The 16,070-nt window shown below is 42.4% G+C and overlaps 2 protein-coding genes across 2 annotated transcripts in view; both read left to right on the top strand.

Moving 5' to 3' along the window:
- The window catches only part of crtam (cytotoxic and regulatory T cell molecule), a gene marked incomplete at both ends in the record, with an annotated part of 8,339 nt that extends 308 nt beyond the window's left edge, over positions 1 to 8,031 (top strand). The window contains 6 exons of the mRNA XM_080528069.1: positions 1,307 to 1,447; positions 2,044 to 2,196; positions 3,117 to 3,281; positions 5,196 to 5,345; positions 7,611 to 7,691; positions 7,865 to 8,031. Coding sequence (XP_080384195.1) covers positions 1,307 to 1,447; positions 2,044 to 2,196; positions 3,117 to 3,281; positions 5,196 to 5,345; positions 7,611 to 7,691; positions 7,865 to 8,031 — 857 coding nt within the window. The remainder of the gene's footprint in view (positions 1 to 1,306; positions 1,448 to 2,043; positions 2,197 to 3,116; positions 3,282 to 5,195; positions 5,346 to 7,610; positions 7,692 to 7,864) is intronic.
- Positions 8,032 to 9,803: 1,772 nt separating this feature from the next.
- On the top strand, positions 9,804 to 15,667 carry LOC308155538 (heat shock cognate 70 kDa protein). The gene is made up of 9 exons (XM_080528866.1): positions 9,804 to 9,861; positions 11,058 to 11,271; positions 11,517 to 11,722; positions 12,358 to 12,510; positions 12,739 to 13,294; positions 13,509 to 13,711; positions 13,928 to 14,126; positions 14,525 to 14,757; positions 15,131 to 15,667. The coding sequence occupies exons 2-9, from the start codon at positions 11,064 to 11,066 to the stop codon at positions 15,329 to 15,331; spliced, it is 1,959 nt and encodes a 652-aa protein (XP_080384992.1). The 5' UTR covers positions 9,804 to 9,861; positions 11,058 to 11,063; the 3' UTR covers positions 15,332 to 15,667.
- The last annotated feature ends 403 nt before the right edge of the window (positions 15,668 to 16,070 follow it).

Genomic DNA, 16,070 nt, shown 5'->3' with positions numbered 1-16,070 from the left:
TTATTCATTATGGTCATACCCTTTAGAATGGGATTGTTTTGCTGTTGAGCTCTAGGATATTGTAGTGCCTGTTAATTGTTTGCATAAAACTCAAATGGAAAAGCTCTACTGTATATGGGTATGAATAACAAAACAAAGATTGACGTATGACTTCCAATATCATATCACTGTTGTTGTTCTGGATCACTCAGGTTAGAGATAGTGATATGTATGGATATGCATCATAAATAGTACATCATCTTCTGAAGACAGAGATGGATAGAAAGATAGCCTATTTGTTTTTATTTGATAATAGGCAAAGTAACACTTAAATCATTTATGCTCTCAGGCATGTTGTTTTGCCTTTCTCCAGTGTCCTCTACCTCATTCTACACTACACATATCTACACTGTCTGATACAAACATCTACTGTAGCGGTTACGGTACCGTACGCTAGCGTGGGCCTACTTTCTCTTTCTACCCCCGCCGTACGTGTGACCAGTGTGTGACTGCACCGTCTGGTTTCCTGTCACCAGCGCATCACAGTAGGATGTGTGAAAGCTGGTCGCCTGATCTGTATCTGCCTACATCCCCCTCGTGTTGTTATATCTCCATGACACCTCCCTCACCCTGCCTCCAGTTTCCTCTGTAGCCCCCAGGTGATGGTAGAGACATACATATGTAGCAGGCAGAGGCAGCAGTGTTGTATGAGTCAGAAAATGGAAACGAGGGGTCGTTAGGGAAACCAGGGGTCGTGTGGAGGCCTATGGGTATGAGGGGGTCTTATTCAGGTTTTCCCCAGGTGGGTTAAACTGCCCACTTCTACGACACAACCCTTACATGACCCTTATTCTTGTCTGCAACGTCACTTCTCAATACGTTCCCTCCACTAGTATGAATTATGTAATTCAAATCCCACCTGTTCGCCAAGGTCTATGGCCCCTAGTTCTATCTGTCTTAGTTCTGTCTGTCTGTTTGTCTGCCTGTCTTTGTGTTAAACAATGCTTTATATATTTATTTCATGATAGATTGTGGTGGTTTCTGCCCTGCAATGACAAACATAGTTCCCAAAACGTTAACATTTGTCACGGGAATGTGATACACAAATCTATCGTGGTGTAGGAATACATGGGATTTAATTGTGACATTATTGTTATTAAATCCCAGCTTCCTCTTGGCCAATCGCATTACTTGTTTTCATCAACCCATTATGATTTTTGTGTTGGACCCCAGGAAGACTAGCTAAGGTCATGGCATTAGCTAATGGGGATCCTAGTAAACAAACAAACATTGTATAAGTTGTGATCTCTGTTGTGGGTCGTTGCAGGATCCAGGGCCCTGTGGCGGCGTGTGACGGTGATGGAGGGAGACACGGTAACCTTGACGTGTCCAATCAGAGATGCCCACAAGAGCCACGTGGAGTGGAAGAACCCTCAGGGATACGTGATGTTCTTCAATCACGATAAAGGTGAGAATATAAGTAAGTAAGCAAGTAAAACTTTATTTCTATAGCGCCCTTCACAGCACGAATGCACAGGGTGCTTTACATCACAATAAGGGATAAAATGGGTGAAAAGAAAAGCGCAAACAAACATCATCAAAAGAGAAAGATATGAATCAAAAGATATGACACCAACAGGTCAAGTTATATTGGTATTGTAGGTGAATATGCTTGTGTGATGTGATGAGCAACTAAGAGACTTGAGTTGGCTCTTACAGCTGATGTGTACACAGTGTCCTCCACTTTATAGGTATTGAACCCCACAATTATTTCATGATGACAGATTATTTTTTTCTCTGAATAAATGTACTTCAATTAAAGGTTGGATGTTTCTCATTCTTTTCGGTTTGACATTAAGCTAATTCACCAAAAGGTTTGGGTTTTTATAACCTTTTTTACTAATCTTTACCAGGGGTGTCAATAATTGTGGAGGGCACTCTATGACATTTATTATGTGCAAGATATGTGTTTTATGTACGTATATGTGCTCAACGTGAAATCAAGTAGATACCTGACAGTGTTTTAGACTAACTTCCTTCTTGCTGTCCCATTTTAATTCACAGCTTTGAAGGACAAACGCTACAAGATCGTCAACTTGTCAGAGACAGAGTTTTCAGTCAGCGTGTCTGATGTCACCTTTAAAGATGGAGGCCTCTACACATGCGTACATTACAACCACCAAAGGGCAACGAAACGAGTCAAGGTGACAGTTCTGGGTAAGGATGGCAGTTATTATTGACGGTGCTGTTCTGTCTGTGTGGTCTGTACTGTATGTAGGCTAGATCTAAACATACTACAGTCTCTGCTCAATGGATCAATGGATTCTATTGGTAATGGCAGTACTGTACTTGCCCCATAATTCCTATTATAAGGTTACAGAGTTGAGCTTCGACCTCTAAGCTAACTCCAAACTTCACTGTATTGTACATTGCAAATCTCTCACTCTAGTAAATAGGCTAATACTTGTATTGTTGTCGCTATTTCAACTCAAGGTGCCCCAAAACTGACGGTAACAGCCCACAAAAGAAAGACGGCCATCAAATGTTCTGCAGATGGAAACGGCAGCCCTCCCACAATCGTATGGCAGTTTAATAACGGCTTAGAGATTTATGGTAAGAGTCATTCAACAATGTTTATCAGATTGCCTCTCTTCAGACCTCATGACCTCATGACCTGTCCTATTCACTTCATGTTCTTATTCCTGTTGTAAAGCACTTTGAGCTGCATTTCTTGTATGAAAGGTGCTAAATAAAGCTTTACTTACTTACTTACTTACTTACTTACTTACTTACTGAAAGTAGGATCAGGATAGATAAAGTGTTAACTAGGCATGGGTCAACAAATCAACAACCATCGCTAACAACCATAGAGTGATATACTGTTCATACAAAACAAAACAGCATATGAATACTTGGAGTGAAAGGAAATTGGGGATGTAACAAGGAATAGACAATGGAGAGGTTTAAGACTGTTCCTCTTTGTGTTTCTCACAAATCCCACGGTATCTCACCCAAAATAAAGGGTAGTGAAACCTAGTTAACTTAAGAAACGTACTGTTTCTGTCATTGTTGTTGTTGTCGTTCATGTTCTATAAAGTCATCATCATCATTTGTTTTCCTTCTCCCTTGTTATTTAGCTCGGCCCCATTATACGGTTGACAACAAGACACACAGATATTCCTCTCAGGACACTCTGCTTGTTCAGTCCAGCAAGAGGAGAGTCACCACCGTGAAATGCATTGTTCACCACCCGGCCCTTCACAAGTCACAGCTGATGGACTTTGTCAAGATCGGACAGGATGGTGAGTAATGATTTAGTTATTTCCGCCTTGTCAACTTTATTGTGTTGTTGAGGGTGTTATCTGGACTGCTTGAGCTTGGTTTCAAAAGGGTTTGTAAAGTTAATTATTTACCCATTAAAGAAGTAAACCCTGAAGAGGGAAATACCTGGCATTTGAGGAACATGAAAAATGAAAGTGTGCAGTTTTGTGGCAGTTTTTTTCTGGCAGTTAAGCACAGTCATGGTGTAGGTACTTTTCCCATTGGTTTCACACGCCCCATTATAGGGGCTAGGCCAAGCATCATCATGTGATTTCCATGTATCGAGACGAATATAGCCTCCCCAAATGACTCACACATGAGAAAACCATTGGATCATCCGTTTTTCATCAATGTATTTATCCTTTATTTGTTTGATCCTGTTGACATCAATATTCCCTTCTACAAGGGAGACAAACATTAGAAAAAACAATAACAAGGCACAACACACACACACAACACTTCACAAGGCACATAACAGGGGCTCAAATGTCAGGTTGAACATATTGCATTGTATTGTAACTGAAATTCATGTTTATCTTATAGCCACAGAGGAACCCCACACAACTTCAACAGCCGCTCATTTGCCACGTACAGAGGAGTCAACAGAAACACCGACACCTACCAACATGTATGGGCCCAGCAGAGAGACCGCAGAGGAGATGTCAACAGCTACTGACTCATACCGGCCTAGCGCAGAGATATTAATAGACATGTCAACCACCAAGCCCACAGACTCGTATCTGCCTAGTGTGGAGGGTTCCACAGCATCACACCAGAGCACTCACAGTGAGTACAGTAGAAATATTCCATTTTGTCATTGAAAACAACCAATGTGTAGCCTACAGTATACACTGCAAGTACACTGAACATCTCCATGAGTTATACTGTAGCCCAGGAACACATAACATTCTATAGTAACCTAGGATTCAACCTACAAATGGTATTTGGTGGTTTTCAGTGTGTTTTGAGAGCACTGCTCAGGTGCAAAACCACAGGACTCCGTTCTCATACCGCTATTTCTGTTCCTGAGAGTAGATGAGGTGAAATGTGCCGTCTGTGCTGTGAACCTCAGCCTGCACTTTGAGTTTAGTTCATTTATTAATCGCTGTAGCTACATAAAAGCATGCACATTATATATTTATGATTTATCTTGTGAATGTCTTTCCTTCTAGATCAGCCACCCCACTCAGTCTCCCAGTCAACAGAGAATACATCCCATAATGATACTAGCAGCAATTCAACCACCACTACTGGTAAGTAGACCAATATGTAATAATAAAAAAAACATGATAATATTATACTAGATTATAAATCTAAACACTAGCATCACACACAAAGCTTCAATATCCAGTACAACACCAACCAAGCTAATCATAGTAAACTAAACACCAACCAAGCTAATCATAGTAAACTAAACAAATGAAACTAACTGAAATGTAGTGAACTGCTTCTCCACCTACTGGTGACTTTCCACTGCGTCATAGAGAGTTGTTATATAAGTATAGATAGATGCAATTAAATTATAATTTTAGAGATTGCATTATATCTATGCCATATACATCCTACTCAGAGAGGTGGCTGTAGCCTATACAATACATCATTAAGTGGCCATTATTAAATGTATTAATGTCCTTTAATTACCTACAGATTGGCTATTAGTGTCAGAGACGACAGAGAACACACCTCACAATGCTACAGGAAACACCACTGGTGGTAAGTTGTGTTTCCATTGACATTTTCTTTTGCACTCATCCAGAGTGACTTATAAATACAATTGACACAAATTGTTCTGGCCATGTTTCATTATCATGGCTGTGAGCACTGTTTAAAGCAACATTGTCATGAGCATATACTGTAGCTTTGTATGAGGCTAAAGCTGATGTTGTTCGTCACAGGGAGCTTGGACAAGAAGGAGGGGCAGAGAGGCGGTGGGGAAAGTGCTCCGATCCTGGTCTTCCTGGTGACCTGCCTCATCCTGGCTCTACTGGTGGTCATCATCTTCTTTGTGATGAAGCTGAGAAGAGCCCACAACCTCTGGAGAAAAGGTTAATACAGACTTGTACTAAACCATTCACTGTCCCTTAACCATTCACTGTCTATATCCACGGACCCTCATGGGGATCCGAAGTGATATAAAGAGTTTACCTCGATCAATTCTCTTCATCGATATCACATTTTTTTCACAACTTTGCATGCTATACGATGCCACCATTTTTTTCCAGAGACGGTAAACACGGCCTAAGTCACATCCAGTTTTCTCCAACTGGAGAATGTGTCATGTCCGGTTTCAACGCCAAATTTCCTCTCAACTCAAAAAAATCCCCCCCCCAAAAAAAAAAAAAAAAAAAAATCTGATACATGAGAAAGGTCAAAGGTCAAAGATGGTGCCAACATATCTCCAAATGGCCTAAACATATAGGTGTCCACCTAAACATACCTGTACTAAAACAGGTACAAAGTTGCATTTGCTCACATTACTAGCATCAACTTTGGCACAAGTACTAATAAGACCCTGGAGTACTGATTCCTAGATGATTTGGGCTTGGTTATCAGGTTTCCAAGGTGATATTCACTGTAAAAGCTGTTGTTTTTTTAGGCGGAGACTGTTTTATAATGTTCTAGCTCTATTTACTCTGACACAGTAACATAGATTTTGATTCTGACACTTCTACAGCCACCCCACAGGTGTTAGCTTTCATTTGATAACAAGATCATTATGAAGGCCCTTGTGATTGTGGAGATATTCTATATTCACTGTGGGCATGTCATTTCGAGCAGAAAACCAGAAAAATGAGGTGGATAAGAAGAGGTTTTAACCATTACTATAGTTAATACAGACCAGTGGCGGATACAGAAAGTGGCTGATGGGTAGGCCTGGAAAAATCTGGGTAGGCCTGAGTGAAACTCATCACCGCACGTTTTAGACCTATGTATGAGCAGCCAGATGGATGGAACACAACCGGGCTCGCGATCATAGGCGCCGATTTATGTTTCTGCCCGTGGGTGCTCGAAACATTTGGGTACGACCAACACGCATGCACACACACGCACACACACGCACACGCACGCACGCGCACACGCAAAATATTCGCAGGGACTGGAGGAGATCACTATGCAGACCATGAAACGAACGGAAAATAAATAAAGTACCTGTCTACCCAGAGAATGCAACGGACAGCCAAACAAGTTATTATAATACACACACGCAAGGCATTCAAGCGCACGCAATAGTCAATGAATTAACCAATAACCATCAACTATGGAGGACCAAGTCTGACAGAATTAACAATAAATATATAGGTACATAAATGAATGTATGAACAAATAAATGAACGAATACACACAGTATAACGAAATACATTTCTATATGTATTTATTCTTATTAATACATGAATTATGAGCTTATTAGTGGTTAGTGGTTAGGGTTAGGTCCCTTGCCATATCTTGCTCCCTTTTGCATGATTCGCTCGTAAACACAGCCAGAGATACACGCGACTCACGAGAAGGGGAGCAAAATATTGATTGATTGATTGATTGATTATACGTTAATGTCCCCGAGGGGAAACTTTGCATAGAAAGGGGAACATGCAAATGAACATCATTGCCAAACCCGCCCTATTCACTAAGATCAGCGCTATATTGCCCCACGCAGTTAAAGTGAAATTATTACTGCTGTCAGAGACAGTTAGTGCACTGACAGGGATACAAGCACAATTAAATAACCAATACAGTATGTCACAATTCATAACTCCCTCGCTTTTCAGAGGCTTCCTAATCTTAAACTTTTATCATAAAAAAATATGTATTTTTATGAATCTGACTGGGTGGGCCAGCTGGCCTAGGCCCACCCAGGCCCACCCATAGATCCGCGCCTGATATTACAGACTTGTACTAAACCATTCACTGTCTGTTAACCATTACTATAGTTAATACAGTACTAAACCATTCACTGCCTGTTTGGGATCTTGTGTCTCTGTGCACTCTTGCTGTTCTTTGTTTAGTTCCGTTAACTAATGTATTACTGATTGCTTAATCAGGTGTTACATGTCCCTGAAGACTCAGCACGTAAGGTAAGTTGTGTGCTGAATCTTCAGGGATTGTAACACGTAGTCCTATTAAGCAATCAGTAATACCTCAGTATTAGTATCAGTATCTTAGAGAGCGCGACCACATATAGTTTCCCTGGTCTTAATCAGTCGACACAGGCACGAACGGAGATCACCATGACGACCGGAGCTGTGCATTATGGTCTATGTCTGGCACTAAACATTGTTGTGTTCACAAAATGACCCTAGTGTTGATCATTACAGAGAATGAGGAGTCTGATCAGTCTGTGGAAAGCAGCAAGTCTAAATCCAGCCATGAAGAGAAGCAGTCCCGCAGGCCCGGAGGTAATCTATCCTGACATCATGAGTGACACATGTGTCACATGCCATCTTAAAGATGAAATGGTCAAATCAACCATACAGGATACAAAATGAATATGCATAGCCATGTACAGTACATGAACAATTAGGGTAAAATGTTAATGTTTTTCATTTGTTTTACAATTGACTCTTTCTAGGACTTTTCAATATCGGATTTACAAAGTACGTTGTTGAGGAGCCGACAGAGACAACAACAACAACAACAACAACAGGCGTTAAAACAGAGGCGGCTCCGGAAGTACAAGTAGTTTCACAGACAAATGGAGCGACCAACAGCCCTCAGATCAAGGAGACTGAACTGTAATGTTTATGTTGGGTGCATAATATGTATATATACTGTATGTAATATATCTCTGTATTATAGATCAACTGTTCTAGCTCTATGGTTGAGTGTGTGGTATTTTTTTGTTTTCAAATTCCAGTCAATTATTATTATTGTTATTTTTAAATAATGTGTCTGTAATACCAGATCATATGTGGCTGTATCTCATATGAATGTATATATTGAATGTTATATATACAGTATGTATATATGTATATATGAATGCTATGTCTAAAACTTGAATACTGTGAGATATATTATGCTGTGCTCAACAATGTCCTGAACTGTTTATGCCATTAAAATTAGGCCTTATTCACTGATGCGTTCTCACGTTTCTCCTCTATTCCATGTCTTCTACTTGACCCACTCGCCACAAAGCAAAGAGATAAGACAAGCAAAACATCTGCTAGGTGGAGATAGGTTCTCCCAACCACACTTACACTAAGCAGGTGCTTCTAAATATTTGAAGAGGTTTGAACAGGTGTGTGGTGTTATGTGTTTATAGCCTATATAACATTATAAATATATTTAATTAATTAATAAAACCAAAAGTTCATCATATAGGCTAGCCTACACCTCATCATTGCCTCCCTTTCTCAAATTACACCTAATTTATGATCCATAAATACAAATGCATATTAGCTAAATTGCACTTACACCTGAAAAATCCATTAAACTGCTATGAATGAGGGCTGGTTCCCCAGAAAGCACCAAGGTTCTGAGGGTGGATTCACACCTATAATTTGGTCCGATTCATAATATGTTACAATGTTGCACTTGGACCCGGTTCGGTTCGTGTTCACACTGCAGTCTTGTCTAGAGGCCGACTGAGACCACCTAGTCTAGGACTGAGACCACCTTCTCCTCATGTCTTTTAGCTTGATTTATAGTTGTTTTTATTTTCTTAAGATTGTTGTCTTTATTTGCACTTGACACCACAGACCTCATAGTCTCTTAGCTTGTTTTAGAGCATTTTCGCTTTTTAATTGTCTAGTGTGTAATATTTGTGATATGTTATATGTGTATATGTTTGTGAATATGTGAATATGTTTTCTGTTTTTGCACCTTCAGAAGAACCACTACAATTTCATTGTATAGGAAACTGTACAAGGACAATAAAGTCTATTCTATTCTATTCTATTCTAGGCGGACTCTGTCCAGTTGATTTGCGCCGGATCACAGTGTGATTGCTGTGTTCACATATGTGTTCACATATGCCCAAACGAACCGAATTAGGGGGGAAACGCTCCCTGATTCGTACCAACTAGAGCAGGAGGAGCCTGGCCGGTGTGAAAGCCCTAAGCCGTATCTATTTAGACTGTCTGCAGTCTGTGGAACAATAAGTACACATAAGTAGCAGTCTGACTACGCCTTCGTGAGTAATTGCAAAGAAAAAAAACATTTGTGACACATCAACATTTGTGATTTTACATATCTAATCTTCCCAGTTAATTGCACTTCGTTCGTTATCCAACTACTACTCGCACACACAAGCCTGCAATGTCTACGTAACGTACGGAGGGCGGGTCTCCATAGTAACGTTGCTCGTTTCCGGGAAGAAAAAAAGTGGTGGCGGGATTTTACGTAACGTCAGCTACCATATATGGTTAAAGGACGTGGGCGGTAACGTCAATGTACTTCTAACGGTTTCCAATTGGTGCTTTGTGAATGTCAGTCAAATCCTCGACGTCAGATTGGCTGTGTTGCCGGCGATATAAATGTTCTAGAACGTTCTAGTCTTTCTTTCTCTCACAGGGCGAAGAAAGGGAAGCTTCTCTCAAACCAGCCACAGACCTCGGTCACATCACTCAGGTAAGAGAAACGATAACTATCCTGTCTGTCGACGAACACGACAAAAACGCGTACATTTCGTGAGTTTCGTTTAGGGCAGTTCAGAGATATTGAGCGTCAACGTTTTGACATTCCATTATGTTTTGTGAGATAGAACCTTTGCTTTTTATTAATTACTAACTCAAAAATGTCAACATTTAAAAAAGAACACCACACAGGCATTAATAAACACCTAATTTAGCAACGTCTCATGCGTTGGAAACCAACAATTAACAGTTCTCATTCACTGAGCGTCGGTGTGGTTTAACCAATGCGGTAGTTACCCGGTATATAAGATGGTTGCCGGCGAAGTGGATCAACGTGTAATTATGTAGTATTACTGTAAATAACCGAACATATCTAACACGTTAAATACATGTATAGTTAAACTAAACCATGTAAATTAACGTAATGTTTAAACATTAACCGATGTCCCTTGGTTTTGAAGGGCAACTCAGGTTGCCATGACGGCCTATATTTACACGACTGTGAAAATTAAATTGATCTAGTAACGCCGGTAGTTAAAAAGCTTTTTATGTAGTATATTATTACTAATGTACAGTATTGGCTTAATCACATCTGCTGGTGTCTTTGTGTCGTTGCGTTTGAAACGATTGACCGGAAACGTCGAGTGGCTATGCTAGGCCCATATAATGCTATGCTGGCCCACTGACATCAATTGACTATGGTGAGCTATGCTATGCGCGCGTGGTGCACGGGGCCTTCTAGAATGTACTAGAAGAAAGGCCGCGCGGCGCCTCGCCTCACGTGCTGTGACGTAATCCAAGAACAAGATGAGTCAATTGTGTCTCAATGCGGCTCGTGCTTCCATCGCATTGCTCAATTAATTTTTCAGTAGTTTTTTTCTGAGTGGAGCTGTCCCACTCATATTTTTGATCTTATTGGACAGATATCGTGAAGACAATTTATTTTATTTTTTATTTTATTTAACCTTTATTTAACCAGGCAAACATGTAAGAACAAATTCTTATTTACAAATGCAGCCTGACCAAAAAGCAATGGCTCTGGGGTGGGGGGGGGGGGGGGGGAGAGAGTGACAGAGGGCATGTCAGCAGGGCTTGGGCTGGATTTGAACCCATGCCAACATGGGCATTTATATGAGAAGATTTCTATATTTTGGAAACTAAATTTTTTTTTCTGCTTTCTTTTTGTTTCAGACAAACATGGCAAACAAGGGACCAGCAGTCGGTATCGACCTCGGGACCACCTACTCCTGCGTGGGTGTGTTCCAGCATGGCAAGGTGGAGATCATCGCCAACGACCAGGGCAACAGGACCACGCCCAGCTACGTTGCCTTCACAGACTCTGAGAGGCTCATCGGGGACGCAGCCAAGAACCAGGTCGCCATGAACCCCACCAACACAGTATTCGGTACGTTGGTTTGTGTGGAACTGTTGCATAACCCATGCTAATTGCAGGTTAAACTCGTAAATGCATGTGATACTCAATAAAATAAGCAGCATGTTAAAAACACAGATATCACCACTTGGTTGGTGTGTAGAAATGCCAAAGATGCCCCCAAAACCTTCCTTGGGTGTCTAGAGACCAGAAAAGTGCCTCGGATAGTTTGTATGGCTGCTGAATGTTCTCTGATCTGATTGGTTGTTTCATTACAGATGCCAAGAGACTAATTGGCCGCAGGTTTGACGACGCTGTCGTACAGTCTGACATGAAGCACTGGCCATTCGACGTCATCAACGATTCCACCCGTCCCAAGGTCCAAGTCGAATACAAAGGCGAGTCCAAGTCCTTCTACCCAGAGGAGATCTCCTCCATGGTTCTCGTTAAGATGAAGGAGATTGCTGAGGCCTACCTCGGAAAAGTAAGTTAAAATCGATTCTCGTACCTATTACTTAGCTGTAGGTCTGAACAATGGTGTCAGCCATGTTTACTGTAATCATTTTAGGGTCCTGACCAGGTAACTTTACAATTACGGCATTTAGCAGACGCCTTATTCCAGAGCGACTTACAATAAACATTACAATTTACATGACAATGACATTATTTACATTACAGCCCTACAACTGCTGATATGCCCCTGGCCTGAGCAGGTTATGTTTTCCTGCCAAGCCAGTTGGATGGATAATTCGCTTAATCAAATTTATTTAAATAATTATCCATCCAACTGGCTTGGACAAGAAGGTATGCAGGTTGCCGAGCAACAACGTGCTTTTCAATCAATTAGTACTGTGATGCTTTATTTTATTTATTTATTTCGCTGTGATGAAGTTTATTCCTGCCATTCGTAGTTTCCACCAGAGGTCGAAAGACCAAAGATGGCACAACACCTTCCTTGGATGTCTGAGCGAATATAGACTGAATGAATCATGTTTTTCTCTCTTTAGTATCAATTATTAATACCAAATGTCCTTTGGATAAAGGCGTCTGATAAATAATCGTAAAATGTAAAAATCCATGTTGGGATTGGTGGATTAACGGGCTCTTCTCCCTCCTCAGACTGTCAACAATGCAGTTGTTACCGTACCCGCCTACTTCAACGACTCCCAGCGCCAGGCCACCAAGGATGCTGGTACCATCTCCGGCCTGAACGTCCTCCGTATCATCAACGAGCCCACCGCAGCTGCCATCGCCTATGGCCTGGACAAGAAGGTATGCCAGTTGCCTAGGAACATGCTTTAAGGTCGATTAGTACTGTGATGCTTTATTTTTTCTCGCTGTGATGAAGTTTATTCCTGCCATTCGTAGTTTCCACCAGAGGTCGAAAGACCAAAGATGGCCCAACACCTTCCTTGGATGTCTGAGCGAATATCGACTCCTGAATCAAGTTTTTCTCTGTTTAGTATCAGTTATTAATACAAAATGTTGTGTTTTTATCAGGTTGGGGCTGAGAGGAACGTCCTCATCTTCGATCTGGGTGGCGGCACTTTCGACGTGTCCATCCTAACCATCGAGGACGGCATCTTTGAGGTCAAGTCCACAGCTGGAGACACTCATCTGGGAGGAGAGGACTTCGACAACCGCATGGTCAACCACTTCATCGCAGAGTTCAAACGCAAGTACAAGAAGGACATCAGTGACAATAAGAGAGCTGTCCGTCGTCTCCGCACCGCCTGTGAGAGGGCCAAGCGCACCCTGTCTTCCAGCACGCAGGCCAGCATCGAGATCGACTCCCTCTACGAGGGTGTCGACTTCTACACCTCCATCACCAGGGCTCGTTTCGAGGAGCTCAACGCAGACCTCTTCCGCGGTACCCTAGACCCAGTCGAGAAGTCACTCCGCGACGCCAAGATGGACAAGGGTCAGGTCCACGACATCGTCCTGGTCGGTGGCTCCACACGTATCCCCAAGATCCAGAAACTTCTCCAAGACTTCTTCAACGGCAAAGAGCTCAACAAGAGTATCAACCCCGATGAGGCTGTGGCTTATGGAGCTGGTAAGTCTCTCTGACCGACTTAGGTTTATATATACACACTGTACCAGTTCCCCGCTGTGATGAAGTTTATTCCTGCCATTCGTAGTTTCCACCAGAGGTCGAAAGACCAAAGATGGCCCAACACCTTCCTTGGATGTCTGAGCGAATCACAGCAGTACTGTGTACATTTTAGAGGTGTTTCCTTGAGTCTAATCTTCCTGTTTCATCTTCACAGCTGTCCAGGCTGCCATCCTCTCCGGTGACAAGTCTGAGAACGTCCAGGACCTGCTTCTGTTGGACGTCACTCCCCTGTCCCTCGGTATCGAGACCGCCGGAGGTGTCATGACCGTCCTGATCAAACGTAACACCACCATCCCAACCAAGCAGACCCAGACCTTCACCACCTACTCTGACAACCAGCCTGGCGTGCTCATTCAGGTAAGAACTAATTTCTCTGCGTTTCATTAAGTTTCGGACCGGTTCTCCGCTGTGATGAAGTTTATTCCTGCCATTCGTAGTTTCCACCAGAGGTTGTAAAAGACCGAAGATGGCCCAACACCTTCCTTGGATGTCTGAGCGAGATTTATAAAATGATTATGTGACTTATCCTCTGATCCTATGAAATGCCTTGCTAACCTTGAGTGACTCTTACAGGTGTACGAGGGTGAGAGGGCCATGACCAAGGACAACAACCTCTTGGGCAAGTTTGAGCTGACCGGAATCCCCCCGGCTCCTCGAGGTGTTCCTCAGATCGAGGTCACCTTCGACATCGACGCCAACGGCATCATGAACGTGTCCGCGGCCGACAAGAGCACCGGCAAGGAGAACAAGATCACCATCACCAACGACAAGGGTGAGTTCATCAGTGGATGATGTTAGACATGCATAAAGTCTGCAGGTTGCCGAGCAACAACAACGTGCTTTTCAGTCAGTTAGTACTGTGATGCCTTATTTATTTTTTCGCTGTGATGAAGTTTATTCCTGCCATTCGTAGTTTCCACCAGAGGTCGAAAGACCAAAGATGGCACAACACCTTCCTTGGATGTCTGAGCGAAATATTGACAATTAATTATCTTTCAGTTATTCACACCAAATGTCATGTTTTTACACTTCCTGCTATGACTGGTTGATGACTTACTTACTCAAATGTATTGATAGTAAGTTGCTTTGGAATAAAGCCTCTGCTAAAAGCCAAAAATGTGAAAGTATGGGACATGTGATTGACGTGATCCGATTTCTCCCAACCACCAGGTCGTCTCAGCAAGGAGGACATCGAGCGCATGGTCCAGGAGGCCGAGAAGTACAAGTCGGAGGATGACTCCCAGCGTGACAAGGTCTCGTCCAAGAACTCCCTGGAGTCCTACGCCTTCAACATGAAGTCCACCGTGGAGGACGAGAAGCTGCAGGGAAAGATCAGCGACGAGGACAAGGCCAAGATCCTGGAGAAGTGTAACGAGGTCATCAGCTGGCTGGATAAGAACCAGGTGAGCTTTTGATTCGCTGTTGGTAGTTAGTCAACGAGCCAACTCCTGTCTTAGGCCATAAGCAATGACAGCACGAAGGTATTCAGGTTGCTGAGCTGAAAGTGCTTTAATTGCACTGTTGCGCTTTTTTCGCTGTGATGAAGTTTATTCCTGCCATTCGTAGTTTCCACCAGAGGTCGAAAGACCAAAGATGGCACAACACCTTCCTTGGATGTCTGAGCGAAATATTAACTCATGAATCATGTTTTCTCTGTTCGTTATCAGTTATAAATACCAAATATCATGTTTTCTTGTCAGTGTCGTCACTTTTAAAACATCAGGAGAATAAATGCAGCACCATTTTAACCGTGTCCCACGTATTCGTCTGTTGCAGACTGCAGAGAAGGAGGAGTACGAACACCAGCAGAAGGAGCTGGAGAAGGTGTGCAACCCCATCATCACCAAGCTGTACCAGGGTGCGGGAGGCATGCCCGGCGGTATGCCCGAGGGTATGGCCGGCGGCTTCCCCGGAGCTGGCGGTGCCGCCCCCGGCGCCGGAGGATCATCTGGGCCGACCATTGAGGAAGTAGACTAAGCCATTCCATAGCGTATGCAACTACCTCTCCGTGAGCAACGTACGAATAATGTCACCATATACCCTCTGTGGGGCTTGTCGGTTTCTGGCTGACTTAGTCACTAAGAGTGAAATCTTAAATTAAAAGACACCGGTGTTTAAGGGATCATCACATATGTATTTGCAACTTGTTTGCTACACAACAGGGATCAGTAATTGTCTGTTTTGCACAACTAAAGCTGTCAATTTCACATGTATGGAAAAATATTTTGTATATTTTCTCAGTGGTTAACTGCCTTCGTCACAATGCCTTGGAAGACAAAATAAATCATATGGTGACCTTACACCCTAACTGTTGACTGCCTGGAGTTTTTCTGCACACTGACACTGCAATCAAACTTACATTTGTAATCCGATTACTTGCCTTGATGAACTTGTCTCGTAGTTGGAGAATTTTGAATTTCAGACCCTGCTACACCACTGATGTATTTCTTACATGTTTGAAACGAAGCTAATGTCTCGACTTCATATTTGAACTGCGGCACAACATTAGATTACCTCTAGAATAGAATAGATGTTATTGTCCTTGTATACAATGAAATTGTAGTGGTTCTTCTGAAGGTGCAAAAACAGAAAAACATTCACCTATTCACAAACATATACACATCATATTACACTAGACAAATTAAAAAGAGAAAATGCTATAAAACAAGCTAAGAGACAATGAGGTCTGGTGTCATGTGCAAATAAAAACAACAAT

Source organism: Nansenia antarctica, assembly GCF_963989245.1.
Source record: "Nansenia antarctica genome assembly, chromosome: 4".
Lineage (NCBI taxonomy): Eukaryota > Metazoa > Chordata > Actinopteri > Argentiniformes > Microstomatidae > Nansenia > Nansenia antarctica.
The sequence above is the reverse complement of the archived record's forward strand: the minus strand, read 5'-3'. Positions and strand labels throughout refer to the sequence as shown.